The sequence below is a fragment of the Diceros bicornis genome, chromosome 41, assembly GCF_020826845.1.
Source record: "Diceros bicornis minor isolate mBicDic1 chromosome 41, mDicBic1.mat.cur, whole genome shotgun sequence".
NCBI classification, from domain to species: domain Eukaryota; kingdom Metazoa; phylum Chordata; class Mammalia; order Perissodactyla; family Rhinocerotidae; genus Diceros; species Diceros bicornis.
The window spans coordinates 3,966,465-3,984,554 of NC_080780.1; the positions used below are offsets into that span (position 1 = coordinate 3,966,465).

At 53.2% G+C, this 18,090-nt stretch overlaps 1 protein-coding gene across 6 annotated transcripts in view; it reads right to left on the reverse strand.

Annotated features, from left to right (window-relative positions):
• Nucleotides 1–18,090, reverse strand: part of TNS3 (tensin 3) — a 252,434-nt gene that overhangs the window by 68,868 nt on the left and 165,476 nt on the right. For all 6 annotated transcript variants that reach the window (XM_058534774.1, XM_058534773.1, XM_058534772.1 and 3 more), the window contains one exon: nucleotides 6,627–7,880. In XM_058534774.1, coding sequence (XP_058390757.1) covers nucleotides 6,627–7,880 — 1,254 coding nt within the window. The remainder of the gene's footprint in view (nucleotides 1–6,626; nucleotides 7,881–18,090) is intronic.

Genomic DNA, 18,090 nt, shown 5'->3' on the forward strand with positions numbered 1-18,090 from the left:
CTCAGAAAGAAGGGGACCCTGGACTGACCCACGACCACCCCAAGAGTCTCCGACAGGCGGAGGCCACTGCATGAGAGGACAGTCCTCCTCGGGCTCCCTGAGGGAGACATTGTGCCGGGCGGCCAGACCTGCTCCTGTGCATCCTGAGGGCCCCAGCGTCCTGCAGCTGTACTGCGACTGGACGGCGTTAAATGCAGCGTGAAACCATGTGCTCTTGGTCAAGTTCAAAACCGCATCCAGAGTTTTCCTGGAGACACCAGTTGGGGTCCAGCATGCCTTCACAGGCCCAGGGAGGCTCACCATCACGCTCTGCAGGAACAGGCCTGGCTGCTGGGCAGCTGAGAGGAATAGGGGGTGTAAGTGGACAGTGAGAGGTCAAGCGTGAAGTGGGAGTTAGATTAACGGGGTTCAGGCACCATGAGCAGAGCAGGCAGCCAGAAACTCTAACCACAGCCTGTGAACCCCTTCCAGACCTGCATCACCAGGAGCCCCCTGCATGGAAGGAAGAGGAGGGACTGGGGGGGCGGGTAGTGGGGCTGGGCAGGGAGACAGAGTCAGGCAAAAAGACACACATACAGGAGTCCATGACCTTGAAAAACCCCATAGGATGCAAATATACATATATAAAGCAGATCAATTAAGAAATTATTGTAGCCTTTAAAAAACTACTCTTTTTTTAATTGTGGTAAGAAACACATACCATTCCATTTACCATCCTGACCATTTTTAAGTGTACAGTTTAGTAGTGTTGAGTATATTCACATTGTTGTGCAACAGACCTCTATAACTTTTTCGTCTTGCAACGAAGAATTAAAATGTACTCCTAACTAAAGGGGTATTGACACATTTCCTTAGCTCTACTCTGCTACAGCTTTTAAGATGATGCGAATGAACCCAAACCCAGGTTGCATTACACTTGTGAGCACAGTACCTCCCATCTAAAAAAAGGTCTGCCTGTGCCCACGCCACCCTCACTGTTTGAAACACACCAAAACAGAACTAAAACGTAGCACCAAAGAGTGAGCACTTCAGGTTTCCCAGGAGAAACCAGTAGAAATTATTCTTCACTCTTATTACTTGGATCACTGGCAGTTGCCAAGGATGGTGCCTGCAAAGTCCTCTCCCGTGAAGGACAGAGCTGCTGACCACGTGCGCGATGCTGCCGGCTCCTGTAGGGAGCGTCAAGTCTGTCTGCCATCTGGACACGGGACCAACCGCGCTGGTCTGCAAATGGTCATCTTGTCTTTGAAGGGAAGAAGGACGATGAGGAAAGGCCCTGAGCATGGGACTGTGACTCTAAACAACAACCCTGTGTCCTTCGCTGTCTACTCAACATGACCCCGGACCACACGGTCTATAGCAAGTGTGACTCTGAGCTGGACACTCTTCCCAGAAAAACCTAACAACTAACACAGGATGGCTCTGTAGAAAGAGACCACAGACCGGTTCTGCCAGAGTCACCCGCCCTCTCTGACCTCAAACTTCCTCTCCGTGAAATGGACGTCATCCTTGCTCTCATTCAAGGAGATAACCAGGAGCGCCTTGAGCATGGGCCATCCTGGCAGAGCTTTGTGTTTTTGTGAAGCCCAGTGCCTCTGCCCAGCACCTCTGGAAGCACAGCCCTGCAAGAATACAGAGCCTCAGAGGTGGAGGGAGGAGCCTTGCAGCGCATTGCTGGGGTACGGGGGAGGCTGGTGTCCTGCTGCTCTGGGTGGTGCTCAGGTCGCCTCAACCTTCTGAGACTGCATCCTCGGGGAATTGAGGAAATCCTGCAGGGCAAGTGTTCTGTCTCATTTCATGCTCAGGGTCCACACTCGCTCCTCCTTCCCCATTCTCCCATGCACCTGGATTCCCAGTCCTTGAACACAACTGCACTTGAACACACCTGCACTTCCAGGCACCTTGGCCCCAGCTCTCCCCAGTGCAGTGCAGCTGGGAGACCTGGGGGTAGGGGACAGCACCAGGCCACAGCAGTGCCCAGAGGGCCCCAGGCTGAAGCCCAGTCTGGTGTCAGACCAGAGCAGGGGAGCCCTAAAGGTACTAAGTGCCTGCAGGGAGCAAAATGCCCCCCACCTCATCCCATTTTATAAGGTCACTCAAAGCTTTCTAAGACCTCACTTCTGAAAGGCCTCTCTCTTGTCTTGTGGGTGGGGATGGGCTCCCTACACTGTCTCTACATAACCCTTGCTAAGGTCCCTGTGCCAATTCAACAAAGCCACTTGAGTCCTTGGACAGCCATTTGCATTTCCACCTGTACCATGGCCCCCCTCTATTTACAAACATTACCATGTGCCAGAAAACAAAATGAATAAGTCACTAGCACTGCCCTCGAGGGGTTTTATGGCTGACGGCAGAGCCTGAGTTTAGTGGAAAAAGAGCACAGCCATGAGATGTACAGCCAGATAAATGGAAACTTTATTCACACATCACAGTGGGCATGAAGGCCAGGGGTGATGCAGACAAGCTCCAACATGGTGCCTGGAATGGCATAGGCACTAAGAGTAGCAGAGCTTCCTATCATCATGGTCATCACCACCATCATCAACATCATCACCACCACCATCACCATCATCATCATCACCACCGTATCATCATCACCACCATCACCACCACCATCACCATCACCACCACCATCATCATCACCACCACCATCACCATCATCACCATCACCACCACCATCATCATCATCACCACCATCACCATCATCACCACCATCATCATCATCACCACCATCACCATCATCATCACCACCATCACCATCATCATCATCGCCATCATCACCACCATCATCACCATCATCACTACCATCACCACCATCACCATCATCACCACCATCACCATCATCACCACCATCATCACCACCATCACCACCATCACCATCATCACCACCATCACCATCATCATCATCATCATCATCACCACCATCATCACCATCACCATCAATCACCATTACCATCATCACCATCACCATCATCACCACCACCACCATCCTCATCATTATTATTATCATGGTGGTATCAAGGAGACTTGCCTAGAAAATGCTCAACTTTCACATATCATTTTCATCTCAGAAATAACCAGACCCACGGTGGGCATGCTGCTGCCTGCAGAGCTGGTGCAATGCGAGCTAGGCAGGACATGCAGCAGCACCCAGGAGGAGCTCCAGGAAATACCATTCCCAAGTCCCCACCACCAGGTAACTGGCAGTCTTTCTCATAATCAGGACACCATCTGCAAAGAGTGAAGGATTTTACTAACTGAGGTCTCTGTGGCAAACCTTTATGGACAGCCAGAATTGAGACACTGTGCAGCCTGCATCTGGGAGAAGATACAAGGCCGGCCAGGGAGGGTCTCACTTAGAAGATAAAGTGTCTTAGAACTTTCCAGCCCATTTTTCATTTGTGAGCAAGACTCGAGGCAGCTCTGGTCAGACACTGCCCCACGTCACTGGGGCCCAGCCTCAGGTTCACAGACACAGACAATGCATCTATAGGGTGATGGCCACCCTCCTGGGCATGTCATGGAGGCTTTCAGACTCGCCGGCCCTTCCTACTCAGCACAGTAGACTAAGAGCCACATGTGGACCAGGTCAGCTCGGCAGCCCTGGCTCCCCCACCTAAAGGGTGATATGTGCTGGGAATCTGGAACATCTTCAAAGCACAGGTTTCCAGCATCCCCAAACCTTCTGAAATGTTCCAGGACTCAGAAGCAGTTGATTACCACACTTTTTTGACCTTCCCTGCCATCTAGTGATTCTTTTTCTAGTCTTTTCCAACTAAGAGATGTAAATACTGACATTTAAATTTTAAAATCAAATGGGTTCCAGAGTTCTCTATATCTGCCAGGGAGGGGAGGAAGTTCCCTTCCCCCCTCAATTCGAATGGCCAAGAGCCACAGACGTGAGCATTCCTTCCATGGTATTTCTATCAAGACAAGATGTTCTGGAACAAGAGCCAGAAGCCCGCATGTAGGCTGCTCTGAGAATGCCTCGACACTGTCCAGATCCTTTATGTCAAACGTGGTGTGAGTCTCCAAGGCCTGCTGCCTTCCCCAGCCTGGCGCTTACCTACAGCAGGAAGCTCATTCTGCAACTGAAAGCCAAGCTCAGGGCAGAAGGACAGAAGGACATGGCTCGCTCTGCCCATCCCCGATGGCGTGAGCCACTTCTTTAGTACCATCGATGCTCCAGGCTTCCTTCCAGAAGCTCATTTCTAAATTTCAAAAAGGTCTCTGAAGATTAGCATCCAGTTTGCTTATATCTAATCTCTAGACATCATTGTAATTCTAAAAGTATGTTAAAAACCAACAAAAGGCCCATGATTCCTGTCAAAAATGAATAGATTAAAAATACTTTAACTGAATTTGCATGATTAATAACCAAACATGCACTGAACTTTCCTGGTCTACTGTTGAAGTACTCAAGTTCTTTAATTTCAAAAATGTCATTACATTATTTTTATAATGAAAGGAACTAGAGATGATCTAAAATCAAAATAAAAATTCCAGTAATTAAACTGATAAGCTTATTGAGTAATTTACGCACGGTCAACAGGAGGGTGAAGCTGGTGAAGTGACATTCTAAAACCTCAGGCTTTGTGTGTCACTGCGGCAAGAACAGGAATCACTAAGGACTGAATTCTGCCAACTGGAAAACATATTAACTTAGAGAAGCCATCAGATGGCAACCTGAGCCTTGAAATCCTGTTTCCCACACACACTCGGACAACTCCAACCTCTTCCAAGCCTCAATGCAGACTTTAATCCAGGGGGATAAACTTCTGATTTTAATTTTTCCAAGTAATTTCTTTTAAGTAGATTTGGTGAGGTAAGTCATGTGCTAAGAGAGAGAACGTGGACGGTATTGTTCCCACTGAAACCTTTTTTAAACTCAGAATTTCCTGACTGTATTTGATTAAATGAGTTCATCCAAATCCTTAGACCTGGACCCGGCACCGCTGAACTGCTCCTGTGACTACTGTTGTTCTGTGGCTAGCTGGTAGAGTCATAATCTACTCAGAGAGACTCTTAGCTTCTTTCAACTTCCAGTTAATGCTATTCAGGAGAGCGGGAAGTCACACCGCTCACTTATGATCCAGGCACACGACAGGTGCACGCGGACCAGCATTTCCTGAACTCTTCCATCGGCCAGGCACTGTGATAGGGTTTCCTTTAACAGATGGAGAGAACAGAAATTCAGAGATTACGTCCTTTACCCAAAGTCAGCCGGACCAAGGTCTGCAAAGCGCATGTTTCCCCGGCTGTCCCAACCTGAGCAGGTCTAAAATCCACCCCGTCTGCCTACAAACCAGGCAGGGCCTCCGAGCAGGCCATAGGGGCTGATTCCTGCTCTACTGCATAAGACCTGTGTGACCTTGGGCAGGCCACCTCACCTCCTGACACCTCCGGAAACTCCACTATAAGACGGGGAGCCATCCCTGCAGCCGAGGGCCCTTAGGTAGATGAAGAGGGCCCGGAGGACAAGCCGGTGTGAATGGCAGTCTTGCTCATGAGAGTACTCGCTCAGCATAATGGACACTGACTCAGGAGGACAGAGGAAGCAGCAGGGCTCCTTCCCTCATTACCTCTCCAGTCTTCACTTTTACAGCAGGGCCCTGGGAGCCAGCTGACACCCCAGATGCAGACAGCCTCATACAAGAGGGCCTGGCCTCACGTGGACACCACTCTTAGCCCTGAAGTGGCCTCTGGGTCCTGGTCCCTGCTTGATAGCATGCAGGCTCCCAGAACGCAGCCCTCCACCTCCCCAGACCTCAGGGGCACCCAGGCTTGGATGCTGGGCCTGGCCCATGTTTTTCCTGCAGAAGCTTCTAGATGCACATTCTCCCTGCAGCCTTTACATGCCATTCCCTGCCACAGAAGCCCCCACTCCATCCTAGCACCCCTCTGCCTCCTGAGCATCCTCCCAGGTCGACCTGGCCAGCTCTGCAGGACCCCACAGCCTAATGCCTTCCCAACACAGAGAGTACATCACAGACCCAATCCCAACACGTGCCCTCACATCCATGCAGCCGTATACCCGGAGGTCACTGCCTGTCCATGACAGCCACCCCCGGCCTTCCCAGGCCTCAGAGCTGGGCAGAAAGCCCCAGCTCTGGGTCCCAAACCACCGAGTCCTAGAAGTAAGGGCCCTCAAAGTCTTGGCCTCCCTGAGTCAGCATGGCCCCCACCACTGCAAAGGTGCAGACAAGGGCCCCCACCAGGACTGCACCCCCTATTGCACTGGGGCTGCTGTTGGGCCCTGGAGCCTGGCCTCGTAGCTCTGGATTCCTGCAGCACCTCCTACGTGGACTCTCCCGAACCTGCTCTTCCCATCGCCCCTCCCCACTGCCCACCCTCCACCCACTCACACGGCTCTCTACCCTCTGGATCGCAGGGCTATCACCCCCATGAACAGCCTCTCTGCTCCCGGCATAGCCAGCTTGGGAATATCTTATCCACGGGGACTGCTCAGTTATTTACCAGTCCCCACAAAGCTGTGCCCAGGGGTCCAACTGTCCTCTTCATTCCCCTCCTCCAGGCCCAGTGAAGAGCGCAGCACTCTCACATGAAGCCCTGTTCTATAAACCTCAGACGCAGGTAAGTATGCATCCCGTGAAACGCCAGCTCACCTTGCCGCACGGAGGTCCTGCCGGGGCCTTCTCCAGTGTCCTGAAGGTGGCCACTTGCCCGGAGCCCACCTCCCATGGTGTCCGGGGGCGCGGGGCCATTGGCCTTGCTGCCCAGTGTGTTCATGTGGGTGGGGATGGGCTCGAAGGTGGGATCCAGCTCCAAGATCAGTCTATTGAGCTGCTCGATGGACTGGTCGATGTCCAGGGTGGGTGAGCCTGGGGAGGGGTCTGCACTCAGCTCTGGGCCAGTCCCATTCACAGCTTTGACATCTGGAAACCTAGGTTTGAACACTTTGCCAGGAGGAGGCCGCTGTGTGTCGGGGGGATGTGGCCCAGGGCCTATGCCCCTCTGGACGGCCACTTTGCTGCTGGCCCCCCGGGCAGGGGTGACAGGGACCCTGGGCTGGACCTGCACCAGGCTGGAACTGTCCACTGGGCCGCGGCTGCCGAGCCTGGCCTCCCCGTCGGGGGCGAAGCTGTACTGGTGAGCTGCCACCATCTGCTGCTGGCGCACCCAGGTCTGCGTGGAGTAGCTGCCCTGCCCATAGGCCTGCACCTGGGTGGACACGGAGGGCTTCCTGAGCACGGGCTGCGGTTGCTTGGGCTCACGGCTCCCAAAAACCCGCTCTCGTTCATACAGGGGGTCCACACCAAGTCCCAGGTCTGGGGCGAGGGTGCTGTGCTGATCTTCGCCAGTGCTGCTGCCAAATCCGTCAGACAGCAAGGAGTTCTGGCTGCTCTGGTGACAGGTGAAGGGGCCCAGGTGGGCTGACTGGTGTCCCTCCGAGGAGGACAGGGTCCCAATGCTGTCCACGCTGTGCAGGTCATGGCTGGGCATCTCGTCATCCAGGATGTCCGTCTCCCGGTCCTTTGGTGTGGCGTCTCCATTCACGTGGACCTGGGCCGGCACAACGTGGCGTGTCCCGCTGTACTTGCTATGAGCATCGGTCATATCCTTGAGGGGGCTTCCAGAATCTTCTAGGCCAAAGCCACTAAGCAGCTGATCCAACTCAGCCTTCTCCTGGGGGCTCAGCCCTCTCTTAGTTCCTGAAGCCAGATGTTCCTCAGTCCTGTCGGTCCTCACCGAGGCAGTGGAGTGGCCCGAGTCGCTACTGACAGACAGGGTGTGTTCACCGTGGTCTGGGCTGCTGGCTGAGATGGCCGGGGCCGCCCCTGGGACGCCGGGATCCGAGGCACTCTTCTTCCTCACCTTGGCATAAAGACTACCGTCGACAGGGCCCTGCGTGTGCAGCACTGATGGGGGAGAAAATGGGAGACAGACTGTAAGTCAAGGATGACAGGGGGCATCAGGCTCTTGGAGTGGGTTTGTGCATTGGTCTGGACAAAGAAATGAATTCATAACAGTAATTAGAGACACACACTCCTCTCGAACCCAAAATTCTATATACATACCCCAAATTTTATATACACTCCGGCCAAGTGAATGCCAATGAAAAGCAACTCGAATAATCAAACAGCTTCAGGCACCAAAACCATTTCTACCTTCTTATGCGAGGAGAATTGTCATCTAGAGAATCTTTGGGATTCTCACACTGGGAGTCTTCTTGCCTTGAGGGCTCACTGTTAATTCCACCATTAGTTTGAATGTTGAGCACAGCTCATAAATCCCCAAAAATCAAGAATCGACTGTGCATATAAGACAAGGGAGAGCGTTCTTCCGCCCACACATCTGTCAACATCTATGGGGCATCTGCTATGGGCCCGGGGAAGCAAAATCTTATTAAAGGAAATTCCTGATTTAAGAGCCCGCCGTCCTCGCAACGTTCTGAGACCTGCTAAAATCTAAACGTGTGACTCAGTGAAAAGAAAGTGGAGGAACTGGTCTCAGCCCTTCCCGTGAGCGTGGCGTCTTTGGGCCAAGTAGGTGCCTGATGACCGCACGGCAGGACACAGAACCCCTGAAGCAGATCGTTATGTACTGAACTCCATATATCAGGACAGTCAGGAAAACAAAAGTGTGGGCAGGAATAGCGGAACCCTCTGCTATTATTAATTACGGCCCTGGCCGTGGCATTCAGCAACTCCCGAGCCTCCAACTGCTGAGGGCAGACGACGATCTCCCAGGTACAGTGCAGAGTGGGGACAGGCACCCTCGGTGCAGGGGAGCCTGCAGTCAGCTCACCCCATCATCCTCGCCTTCCTCTATTTTCCTGACCATGAAATTGCAGGCATACCACAACACGGGAGCTGCTGACAGCTGACCCATGCTGTTTGGGCCCTGGCAGCCCATTCGTGCCAGTGGAGGAACCTGCCCTGAGCACCCAGCTACTGCCCTGGTGTGCTGGGTGCACAGCCACAGTCAGCAGTTTCCCACTGTTTTGAATGGGCTGAGGTGACAGGTCAGGACAGAGGCCTGCAGGGTGTTCGAGGGTGCCATGCAGAGAGCATGCATGACCCCAGGTCTCCTTATTTCAACTGCACCCAACAGAAAGCACGAACAGAAATGGCTACAGGGGATGGCGAACACTGGGGTACAGTCCCGTAGGGCACCTCGTTGACCCTCATCGTAAAACAGAGCCTAGCAGGAGGGCTGGGGGGAGAAGTGACAGACAAAATACAGTAATTAAGCCAAGTCTTCAAGACAGGCAGCTGTGACTGATCTTCCAGGCAAAGGGCAGGTGGTGGATTCAGCCAGGTGAGTAATTCCAGGTGACGGTGTCCGAGGCAGCTGGGGTTGACTGAGCACCTCTTACAGGGCGGGCACTTAGCACATTCTCTGATTCTCACAGTATGGCCTCCCTGGTGGACTGGACGTTGTTATTCCTTCTGTATTGATAAAACACTGAGGCTCCCTGGGATTCAGTAACATGTCCGAGGTCAGGCAGCTGCTGGGAAGCAGAGGTGGGAACCCAGGTCCATCGGCTCTGAAGCCTGTGCCCTGCTGCCCCTCAGCGCAGATCTGCTCAGAGGGCACCAGGAGGGCACTCCCCTGGAGGCCTGTGCCAGCACCCTGCCCACAAGCATGAGGTGGCATCGAGTCCTGATGCTCTGAATGGGCTCAGCGAGTGACCCTGGGCCTGGGTCAGGATGGGCACGGTGGAAAGACCTGCTGCCGAGCTCTGCAGGTTAAACAGGAGGACCGCAGAAAGACTGCCCTGAATTACAAGCACAGCACACGTCACCTCTAACGTGTGAAAGTGCAAAATGCTGCCCATCCGTGAGTCACTAGGTCACACTGCAGGACGCTGCTGGCTCGAGCAAGAGAACAGCCCGTCAGTGGAGCAGAAGCTCGGGCATCAGGCAGGTGCCGGCTCAAGTCCTGGCTCTACTCTACCCGCCCTCAGGGCCACCAACCCACATGCTCATCCTGACCTTCACCTCCCCAGACGTAAAACGAGGGTGTGGCCATGTTCCACGTGGAGCTTTGACATGGGGATTAAAAGACACAGCACACAGATGGGTGTCTTTATAGTCCTGAGGAAACACCAGCTTAATCTGGCTTCTGTTAGAGATCTTCTGTTGCAGGAAAGCTCGACCACTGCCAGACCTGGTGGATCAGGTCTTGCTCTTTACTCTGCAGAGCGTGCAAAGGAGAGGGGCCAGCTCTCACCCATAGTCCCTGCTCTGAGAGAACCACAGACCCCATCGTAACGCAGGGCAGAGCAGCGCCAGGCCCGGGTGGGCAGCCAGAGGACAGACCACCAGAGGCGCAGCCCGGAGGCATCCACTAATTCTAGACACAGATTTCATGCTGCAAAGACTGTGTATCCATGACTTCCAGATCCTTCTCCCTAAATCTGAATTAAAATGAATTGGCACAATGACTTAAAAAAAAAAGCCAAGAATGAGTTGTACCAAAATTCTTCTAATTTAAATTAGAGCACTACCCAAACTGCCTGTTAGTCATTTTGAGGTAGAATCACTTGGCTAGCCCCATGCTAAGAATGGTCCATCAAGGCCCAGATGAACTGGTAAACAACAGCACATTCCCTTGTCTGGGGAGTTTTGAGTAATCCTATTCTTATTATTTTTGTTAGTAGTAGAAATCTTAAAATAATAATAAACGCAGTAAAGACAGCATGATTACCACTGACTGAACACTGGTTCTGTGTGAGGCTCAGCACTGGGCGGTGAAGACCTGGAACCCCCAGCCCCGGGCGGGCTCAGGGCATCTTCCACAGGGAGTGCAACAATGGGACACAGCCAAATGCCACCACGGACTCTTTCCTCAACTCCCTACCATGCACACAGATTACTTTCTACATCAGAAAATGCCCCTAAAATGTCATATCTATAGGAAAAGAACATGAACCAAGTCACTGAGTGCCCAAGACGGACCCACCCAAACTTCTGAATCACTTTATGGGAGCATAGATCTTCCCAAAGGCACGGGGGCTCCGGGGGACTGTCCGGGGGCCTCCACATCACCCTCGCTGCACCAATGCTCTGTGACCTTGCAGGGGAGGAAAGTCAGCCTCGGAGAGAGGAGGAGAAGGGGCCTTCAGTACCCGCTGCCCCTCCCCTGCATTCTTTGCAAGAGGAAGGACTCGGACTGATTTTCAGTCGGACAATGAGACACCCGAGTTTCCCTGTAGCCTCAAGACGGGACCCCACTCTGCACCCACTCTTTCGATTCCTGGTCATGACATTTAGACTGTTCAAGCCCCGGTTCTTCACTTATAAAATGGAATAATTATTCCTACCTTTCAATGCAGTTATAAGAATGAGAGAATATATATAGAGTACCCAGCTCGTAGGCTCCCAGTAAAGGTAGCCATAATTACTATTAAAAGCTCCTTCCATGGTGGACCAGGCCCGGCATTCCCTCTCTGGTCTCATTTCCTCCCTGCCCATCCTGCTGCTCCCAGACCACAGCAGGCACATGCCTGCCCCAGGGCCTTTGTTTGTGCTATTTTCTGCCTCCAGTGCTCTCTGTCCTGGCTCGCTCCCTCACCTCCTTGGAGTGGCCTTCCCTGACCACCCTTTCCCTGCTGGGTGTCTGTCTGTGGCATGTACCTGTGCTCAGATATACTGCAGGGACATGTAACATCTCCCCCACAGGAACACAGGCTCTAGGAGGGCAGAGCTTTGCTCTGCTTTGCTCCTTGTGGGATGCTCAGCATTAGGGAACAGCCCCTGGTGCCGAGTGGGCACTGAGTAACTGAGACTGAATGCTCTAGCTTATTCTCACATAGCAAAATGTGGGGAGCTATTCTGGAAAGATGCTCAGCTGCCTTAGCGGGCAAAAAACTATAAACAACCAACCAACCAAAAACACACCATCAACAAGGTCTACAGGTGGAGGTGCCAGAGCCCTTGGCCACCTGCAGCCCCAGGGCCCCTCCCCAGACCTCAAAGCAGTCTCTCCCCAGGCAGGGAGCACAGGCAGCACCAGCCTGGCCTTCCACGAGAGACCTCGCTTTTCACGCTCCCGCTGGTCTTCAAATGCCATGGAACAAAGCTGGAAAACTACCTGAAGTCACCCGATCTAAGAGTTCCAAAATGTCAAAGAAAACACAAGTTGTGAACCTAATGGTGCGTCCAATGTGTCCACTGGGCAGACAGCAGGGCCAGAGGTCCGAGGGACCTCTGAACACTGCCTGTCCAGCCACAGGTGCTGTGACTGGAGGGTACGATGACAGGCAAGGCAGAGCCCTCGCATGCAGTGGGTGCAGAACATGGCACCATGTCTTTCCCGTCTCCTTTATCTCCCGCCATCTGTGAGGCTGGCCTTCCCTGGCTCAGACCTGCATGCACAGTTGCAGGGGCAGGCCAGGTGCACACCCGCCTCTAAACCACACACTTAGATAAGGGCCACCTCGCCCACACGTGGCTGGTGTTTTGTTTTCTGAGACTCCTGTGAACACTGCAGCCAGAGCAAGGAAAAGAGCCACGTTCAGGAAGGAAACATCTGGGGGGCTTGGGGTAGGGGGTCGCTGCATGGCCGACAGCCAAACTTTCCACAAAAAACGAACCATGAGCCCCACCCCTGGTGTGCGGAGCCTCCAAGGCTTTGGTCAACCGTTAAGGACTCCCTGATTTCACTTATGGCAGAGTGTCCCTTACGATATGGCCTGGGTTTGGAAAGGTGATGCCGAAAGTAATTGTCAGAGAACTGACATAGCCCAATTCCGGTCTGTGGTCCCTGACGAGGCTGTGGCTGTGGTCCCACTGCGGCCACTGGCCACCGGGGGCAGGGAGGGTGAGGCCCCTTGGGTGAAGGAGGCTGGAGCTTAGAAGCTCTGCACCCTCTGAACTCAGAGTGCTATCAAAGATGCCTCGGCTGTGGGGTGGGAATCGGGGCAAGGTCGGAGAATTCTGGAAGGCTGAGTCCATCGTTTCATCTGCCCCTTGCATCTTTTTGTATATTTAAAGGACATGTTTTAACTTTGTGCTTCCAGCTCAAAGGGAGTCTGGGGTATTTGGAATGGATCCTCATTCTGCAAATGAAGACCCTGATCCCCAGGAACTGATCTGCCCGGGATCCCACAGCTTTCCAGCAGCTGACGCAGGCCCAGCGCCTTTGTACGTCCCAGTCCAGGACCAAACATTCTCTCTGCATCCCTTCCTTCGGCCTCCACCCCACCGACCAGAACCAAAGGCCCCTTCCAAAAGGAGCCTGTGCGCTGTCTGGTAATGATTTCCCTGTGGCCAGGGCCTAGTTAAAAATCAAACAAACGTTAAATACAGCGCTGATTACTTCTGCTGAATGACACACCAGGGAGGTTTATCATCTGGAAAAGAACTAGAAGGAAGAAAATACAGAGCGGACATTCTTTCCTCATTAAAGGGCAGAGGCTGCAGCGCTAGACTCCCCACCCACCCCTGCCGCCGTGACCATTCCCTGCCCACTCCACCCAACCTGAGAAAGGGACTTTCCCCGAGAGGGAAAGAGGCACTCAAAGATTTCAAAAGTAATCTAAGAAAATGGCGAAGACAAAAAAAGAAAAAATGGATGAAAACAACCTTCCCATCCTGGCTGAACACAGACTAACCAAGGGCCACCTGTGCTCAAAGGTGTGTGCTCACAGGTGTGCTACGAATCAGCCAAAAGAAGGCCTGCACCTCAGCTTCACCTCCTTCCAAGCTCCAGCCCCTCGGCCGTGGAAAAGGAAGGACTGATCTGTAATATATTCAGCTGTCCCCTGGCCCTGCTTCCAACAGAAAAATTGATTCAAAACAAAGAGAGGACAAACTTGATGGATTTAGGAAGCTACCTGGAATCTTTCTTTCTTCTCTATACTGACTCTATGAATCTTATGTTCTACTTTTGTGACAAGTTTGCATAAAAAATAACTTTTCACTTCAAAAGAGCTAACGGTATCTTCCCAGCAAGTCTTCAACAGAGAAAAATAGAAAACTCCTCTCCAGGGACGTCCGTGAGCGTTTACTCAGCACTTGCCACGGCTGCTACCGGTTAACAGAGACTGAAAAGGAAGACTGTCAAGTCCCCACTACGTGCTGAGGACGGACCAGCCTGGGGAACAGGCAGAGGAGCAACAGGTGAAGGGGCGGCGGGGACCTTCCCAGACATCTGATGGGTCAACAGAGGCAGAAAGGGGGAGCAGGATTCGAGGAAGGGAGCATCAAGTGTCTGCTCTCAGGGGAGCCAGGTGAGGCTGCATCCTCAGAGGAACAGAGAGGATGCCTGAACCAGCCCTCGCGGGCAATCGGGTTGCCGTTCTAAAGACAAAGGCTCTGTCTGAGCTCCTCCTCTGTGCCTGGACGCTGCAAGCTCCAGGGATGGACCTCACTTCGAGCCCAAAGCAATCCTGTGAAGCAGGAATTGAAAAGCCCATTTTACAGATGAGAAAACAGAGGCTCCAAGAGGTGATGCTAATATTTAAGACACAAAAAGCCAACTGAACAGATCGTCTGGAATTCAAAACTACCTGGTCCCACTCCCAAGTCCATGCTTTCTGTTCTTTCAAAAAGCTGGAATTCTAAACCTGACCAACCACATTTCTGTGAAAGTAACAATTTAATTTCGGAATTAATTTGCCTCAATGTTTTCTCTGCAACTTACACACACATACACACACACAAACACTCCTCAGAAACTACTTAAGCCCTCTGTGTTTTCCTCCCTAACTCCTGAGATGGCTCATTTTCAGGGCCAGAATCCTGCGTTTCTCGGCAGCTGTGTGGATGGCCGGTTGGTTTTCTGACTGTTTCTCAGGCTGAAGCAGCAAGTGCCTGCCACAGGCTGTGCATCTCTGTCCTTACAACTAAGGAGCTCCAGTCCTGCTCCCAGGGGGACTCCTCAGACCCTGCCCACTGCACCCACACCCCCTGGGGTCAGGAGCCTGAAAAGGGGAAGGTTCCCCACCTCCCCTAACCCACCACGGGACAGGCCATTTCTCTGGACACGGCCTACTGACTCCTGATGGTCATTTCTGCCTCCTGCGGCAGCCCCTCGTGAAGGCGCTCCAGCTCACCCTCCAATGAGTCCCGCAGGCCACCCAGCTAAACCCAATAACCGTGTGGAAACGTCTCCATAACAGTCTCTGCAGGTTCCCATGGAGGGTCTCACAACCGCAACCTTCCCGGGACAAGTGTCTGGGCAGAAAGAAAGACAAATGGCGCCACATCTGCATCTACCTCAAAGCCCTACCTGAGTGACAGCAGCCAGCCTCCACAGCCTCCACTGCGGGGTCTCCCTGACGTTCTGGGGGAGAGATCCGGTCAGCAAAGGGCTGCGGGAGGGAGGCTGTGCTGGGGCACCAGGGATGATTTGGGGTGAAGGAAGTGTTCTGCATTTTGGTTGGGGGAGGGATTTCGGAAAGTCAAACTCCTAGAACTTCACACTAAATAGAGTGAATTTTACTGTATGTAAATTATACCTCAGTTTTTAAAAAAAGATGAAATCAAGACAAATGAGACTCACAGTGCAATGGGCCCACCTTGCTGGGGCTCCCCCTTCCCTGCCCCTGCCCCTCCCCATCCCCCCTCATCCCTCCTTTCTCCCTCCTCTTCCCCCTCCTCCTCCTCTCCCCTCTCTCCCTCCCACTCCTCACCTTCCTCCCTCTCTTCCAAGACATTTCCTTCCTCTTCTTAGATTCCATGCGATGGTGGGAGCTCTCTTCTCCTTAGGAGAGCTGTCATGGTCCCTTTGCGCCCCCCTTGTGGCATAAAGCTTGTTTTGACTTTTCCATTGGAGTGATTTATGAGCACATCTTCACTTTCTGGCATAATCTATTTGGGCTTGAATCCTCATTAAAAAACCTGACCACAGCTGTGTGACCTTGGAAGCGTTAGCCTCTCTGTGCCTCACTTTCCTTATCAGTAGAGAAGTCATCTGGCAAGGGGCATTCAATGAGAGCTGCCCCAGGATCATTGTGGCGATTCAGTGAGACCACCGCAAGGGGACGAGCACGCATGGGCCCTGGGTGAGCACGGCTCCTGCACCTCCCCTCCTGTCCTAGTGATGGATTCCGGAATTCACATACATTCAGGTCTGTGTTCCCTCTAGGCCTGAGCCTGAAGAACGAGTGCCCCGCAGAGTCTAATTAATGAGTATTCTTAACTCAGCTTATCTGACCTTATGCTTTGAGAATTACGTTGAAATCTAAAGAAAAAGAATTTATTTTTCATTTATCTGAAAGTTCCATAAGCCATCATCTGCCATGACCCAAACTGGCCAGGCATCAGCTGTCCTAAATGCCCCCCACAGCAAGGCCCTATGGCCGAGCAGCCCGGCCCACTCGCAGTAGCCTTAAACAGCGTTCAAGTCGGTCACTTGTTCTGCCTCTGTTTCCACAGTGACCGATAGCACCGTGACAAAAGCAGCAGCAGGAGCCAGCGGAGCAACTCCTCTGGCCTCTGCATTACTGCATTCAGGCTCACACAGTCCCAAAAGGGCCCACAACCCGCCTCTGCTGAGCCCGGAGGTCACGGGGGCCGTGCCCCGCTGCCCAGGGCTCAGCAGCAGGGCGCCAGCCACCCCAGGGGTCTCCCCGCACACATCCGGGGCCCCCACCGCTGCACACCTCGGGACCCGCCCCCGCGGCCGGAGACTGCCTCTCCCGGACTTGCCACGTCAGCTCTGACCGGCCAGTTCCCTATCTTGAGATCGCCCCTGCAGTGGGACCAGCCTGGCGCTGCACGATGTCCCGTTGCGCATGTGTACCTCAGGGCTGAGCGGGTGAGCGACCCCTCGCATCCTCTGGCCGAGTGGGGAGCTGCGGGTGGCTTCGGTAGTGACCCAAGGGCACCTCCTCCCTCGGGAGCCATGGGGGCTGCAGGAAGGCCTGCCCGTCACAATCAGGAGAAATGCCGGCCGGGATGGCATCCATCTCAGGGGGAGTCCTCCTATCTGCCCGAGGCACACGGCAGGGAGCTCTCTCTCGCGCCTGCACATTTATAATTGTGGCATTCATAACCTCCCACGAAACACAGTTTGCTTTTATTTTATTGCAATAGGATTCTGCCTCTGTGCTAACTAAGATTCCCCTTCATTTGTACTGAAATATTTCCCATTCCAGAGAAAATCAAGAGCTGAGACTGGGCCTTTGAGAATATTACCTTTGATCTACAAAAGCAGAGAATGGGTAACTGAGATATTACAGGGTTAGATGAAATGTGCCCTTTTCCTCTAACTTATTTTTTTTACCAAAAAGCAAAAGATGGTAATAAACCGCTGGGCACCACACGGGCGTGGCAGCACGGCCTGGGGCTCTGGACAAGGTCAACTCCATTGCTCTCCTCAGTGGACTTCCAGAAATAACTGCCTCCTAGCACGTAGCATCTCACCTTGAGAGCAGATGCCTGCCCGAGCCCCCACGCTCACATTGCCCCTCTGAACTGCAAGGTGGGGAGGCACCAGAAGCAGGAAAGCGACGTGGCGAGCGGCAGGCACCAGGACCCCTCCTCTGCCAAGGGAGGCAGTTGAAGATTGCTCCCTTTGGAGCCAAGTTGAGATCTGGGCAAATATTTTCTAACAACGAGGCTGTAAATTCTTGGAGAAACACAGACTGGGGAAAAAAAAAAATAGCGAGAGGAGTGGGGCATTCCAACCAGGCAGGCTCTGCACGGAGCCACACACTGCCTCTCCAGCAAAGGACGCGCCCCACCACAGGACCCAGCGTCCGGGGAGCTGGGGCACCCGGATGCCAAGCGCTCCTGTGGGTCCCCTGGGCGAGGCCCTGGAATGCCGCGATAAAGGAGCACTGGGGTTTGGAGTGGGGCTGTGGCAGGCATGTCCTGGCCATGGCAACTGTGCCTCAGACAGCCCACACAAACATGAGGGTGGGCCAGGACCGCTCCCACAGGCTGGCACCTCTCCTATCCAACGCCCCAACTGCGGCTCGTCGTATGGAGGAAACTTATCTTGGCAGCTCTGACTGTGCAGCCCGTTCCCTTTTGGGCACTCCTAACTGTGAAAACACATCGAGACCTGAGCAGCCAGGAAAACAGGAGGTCCTGTCGGCTGACTCAGAGGCCACCTGGCCAGCTAGCCATGGAGCTGGCCGAGAGCTTCCGCACACAAGCTCTATTTCAAACC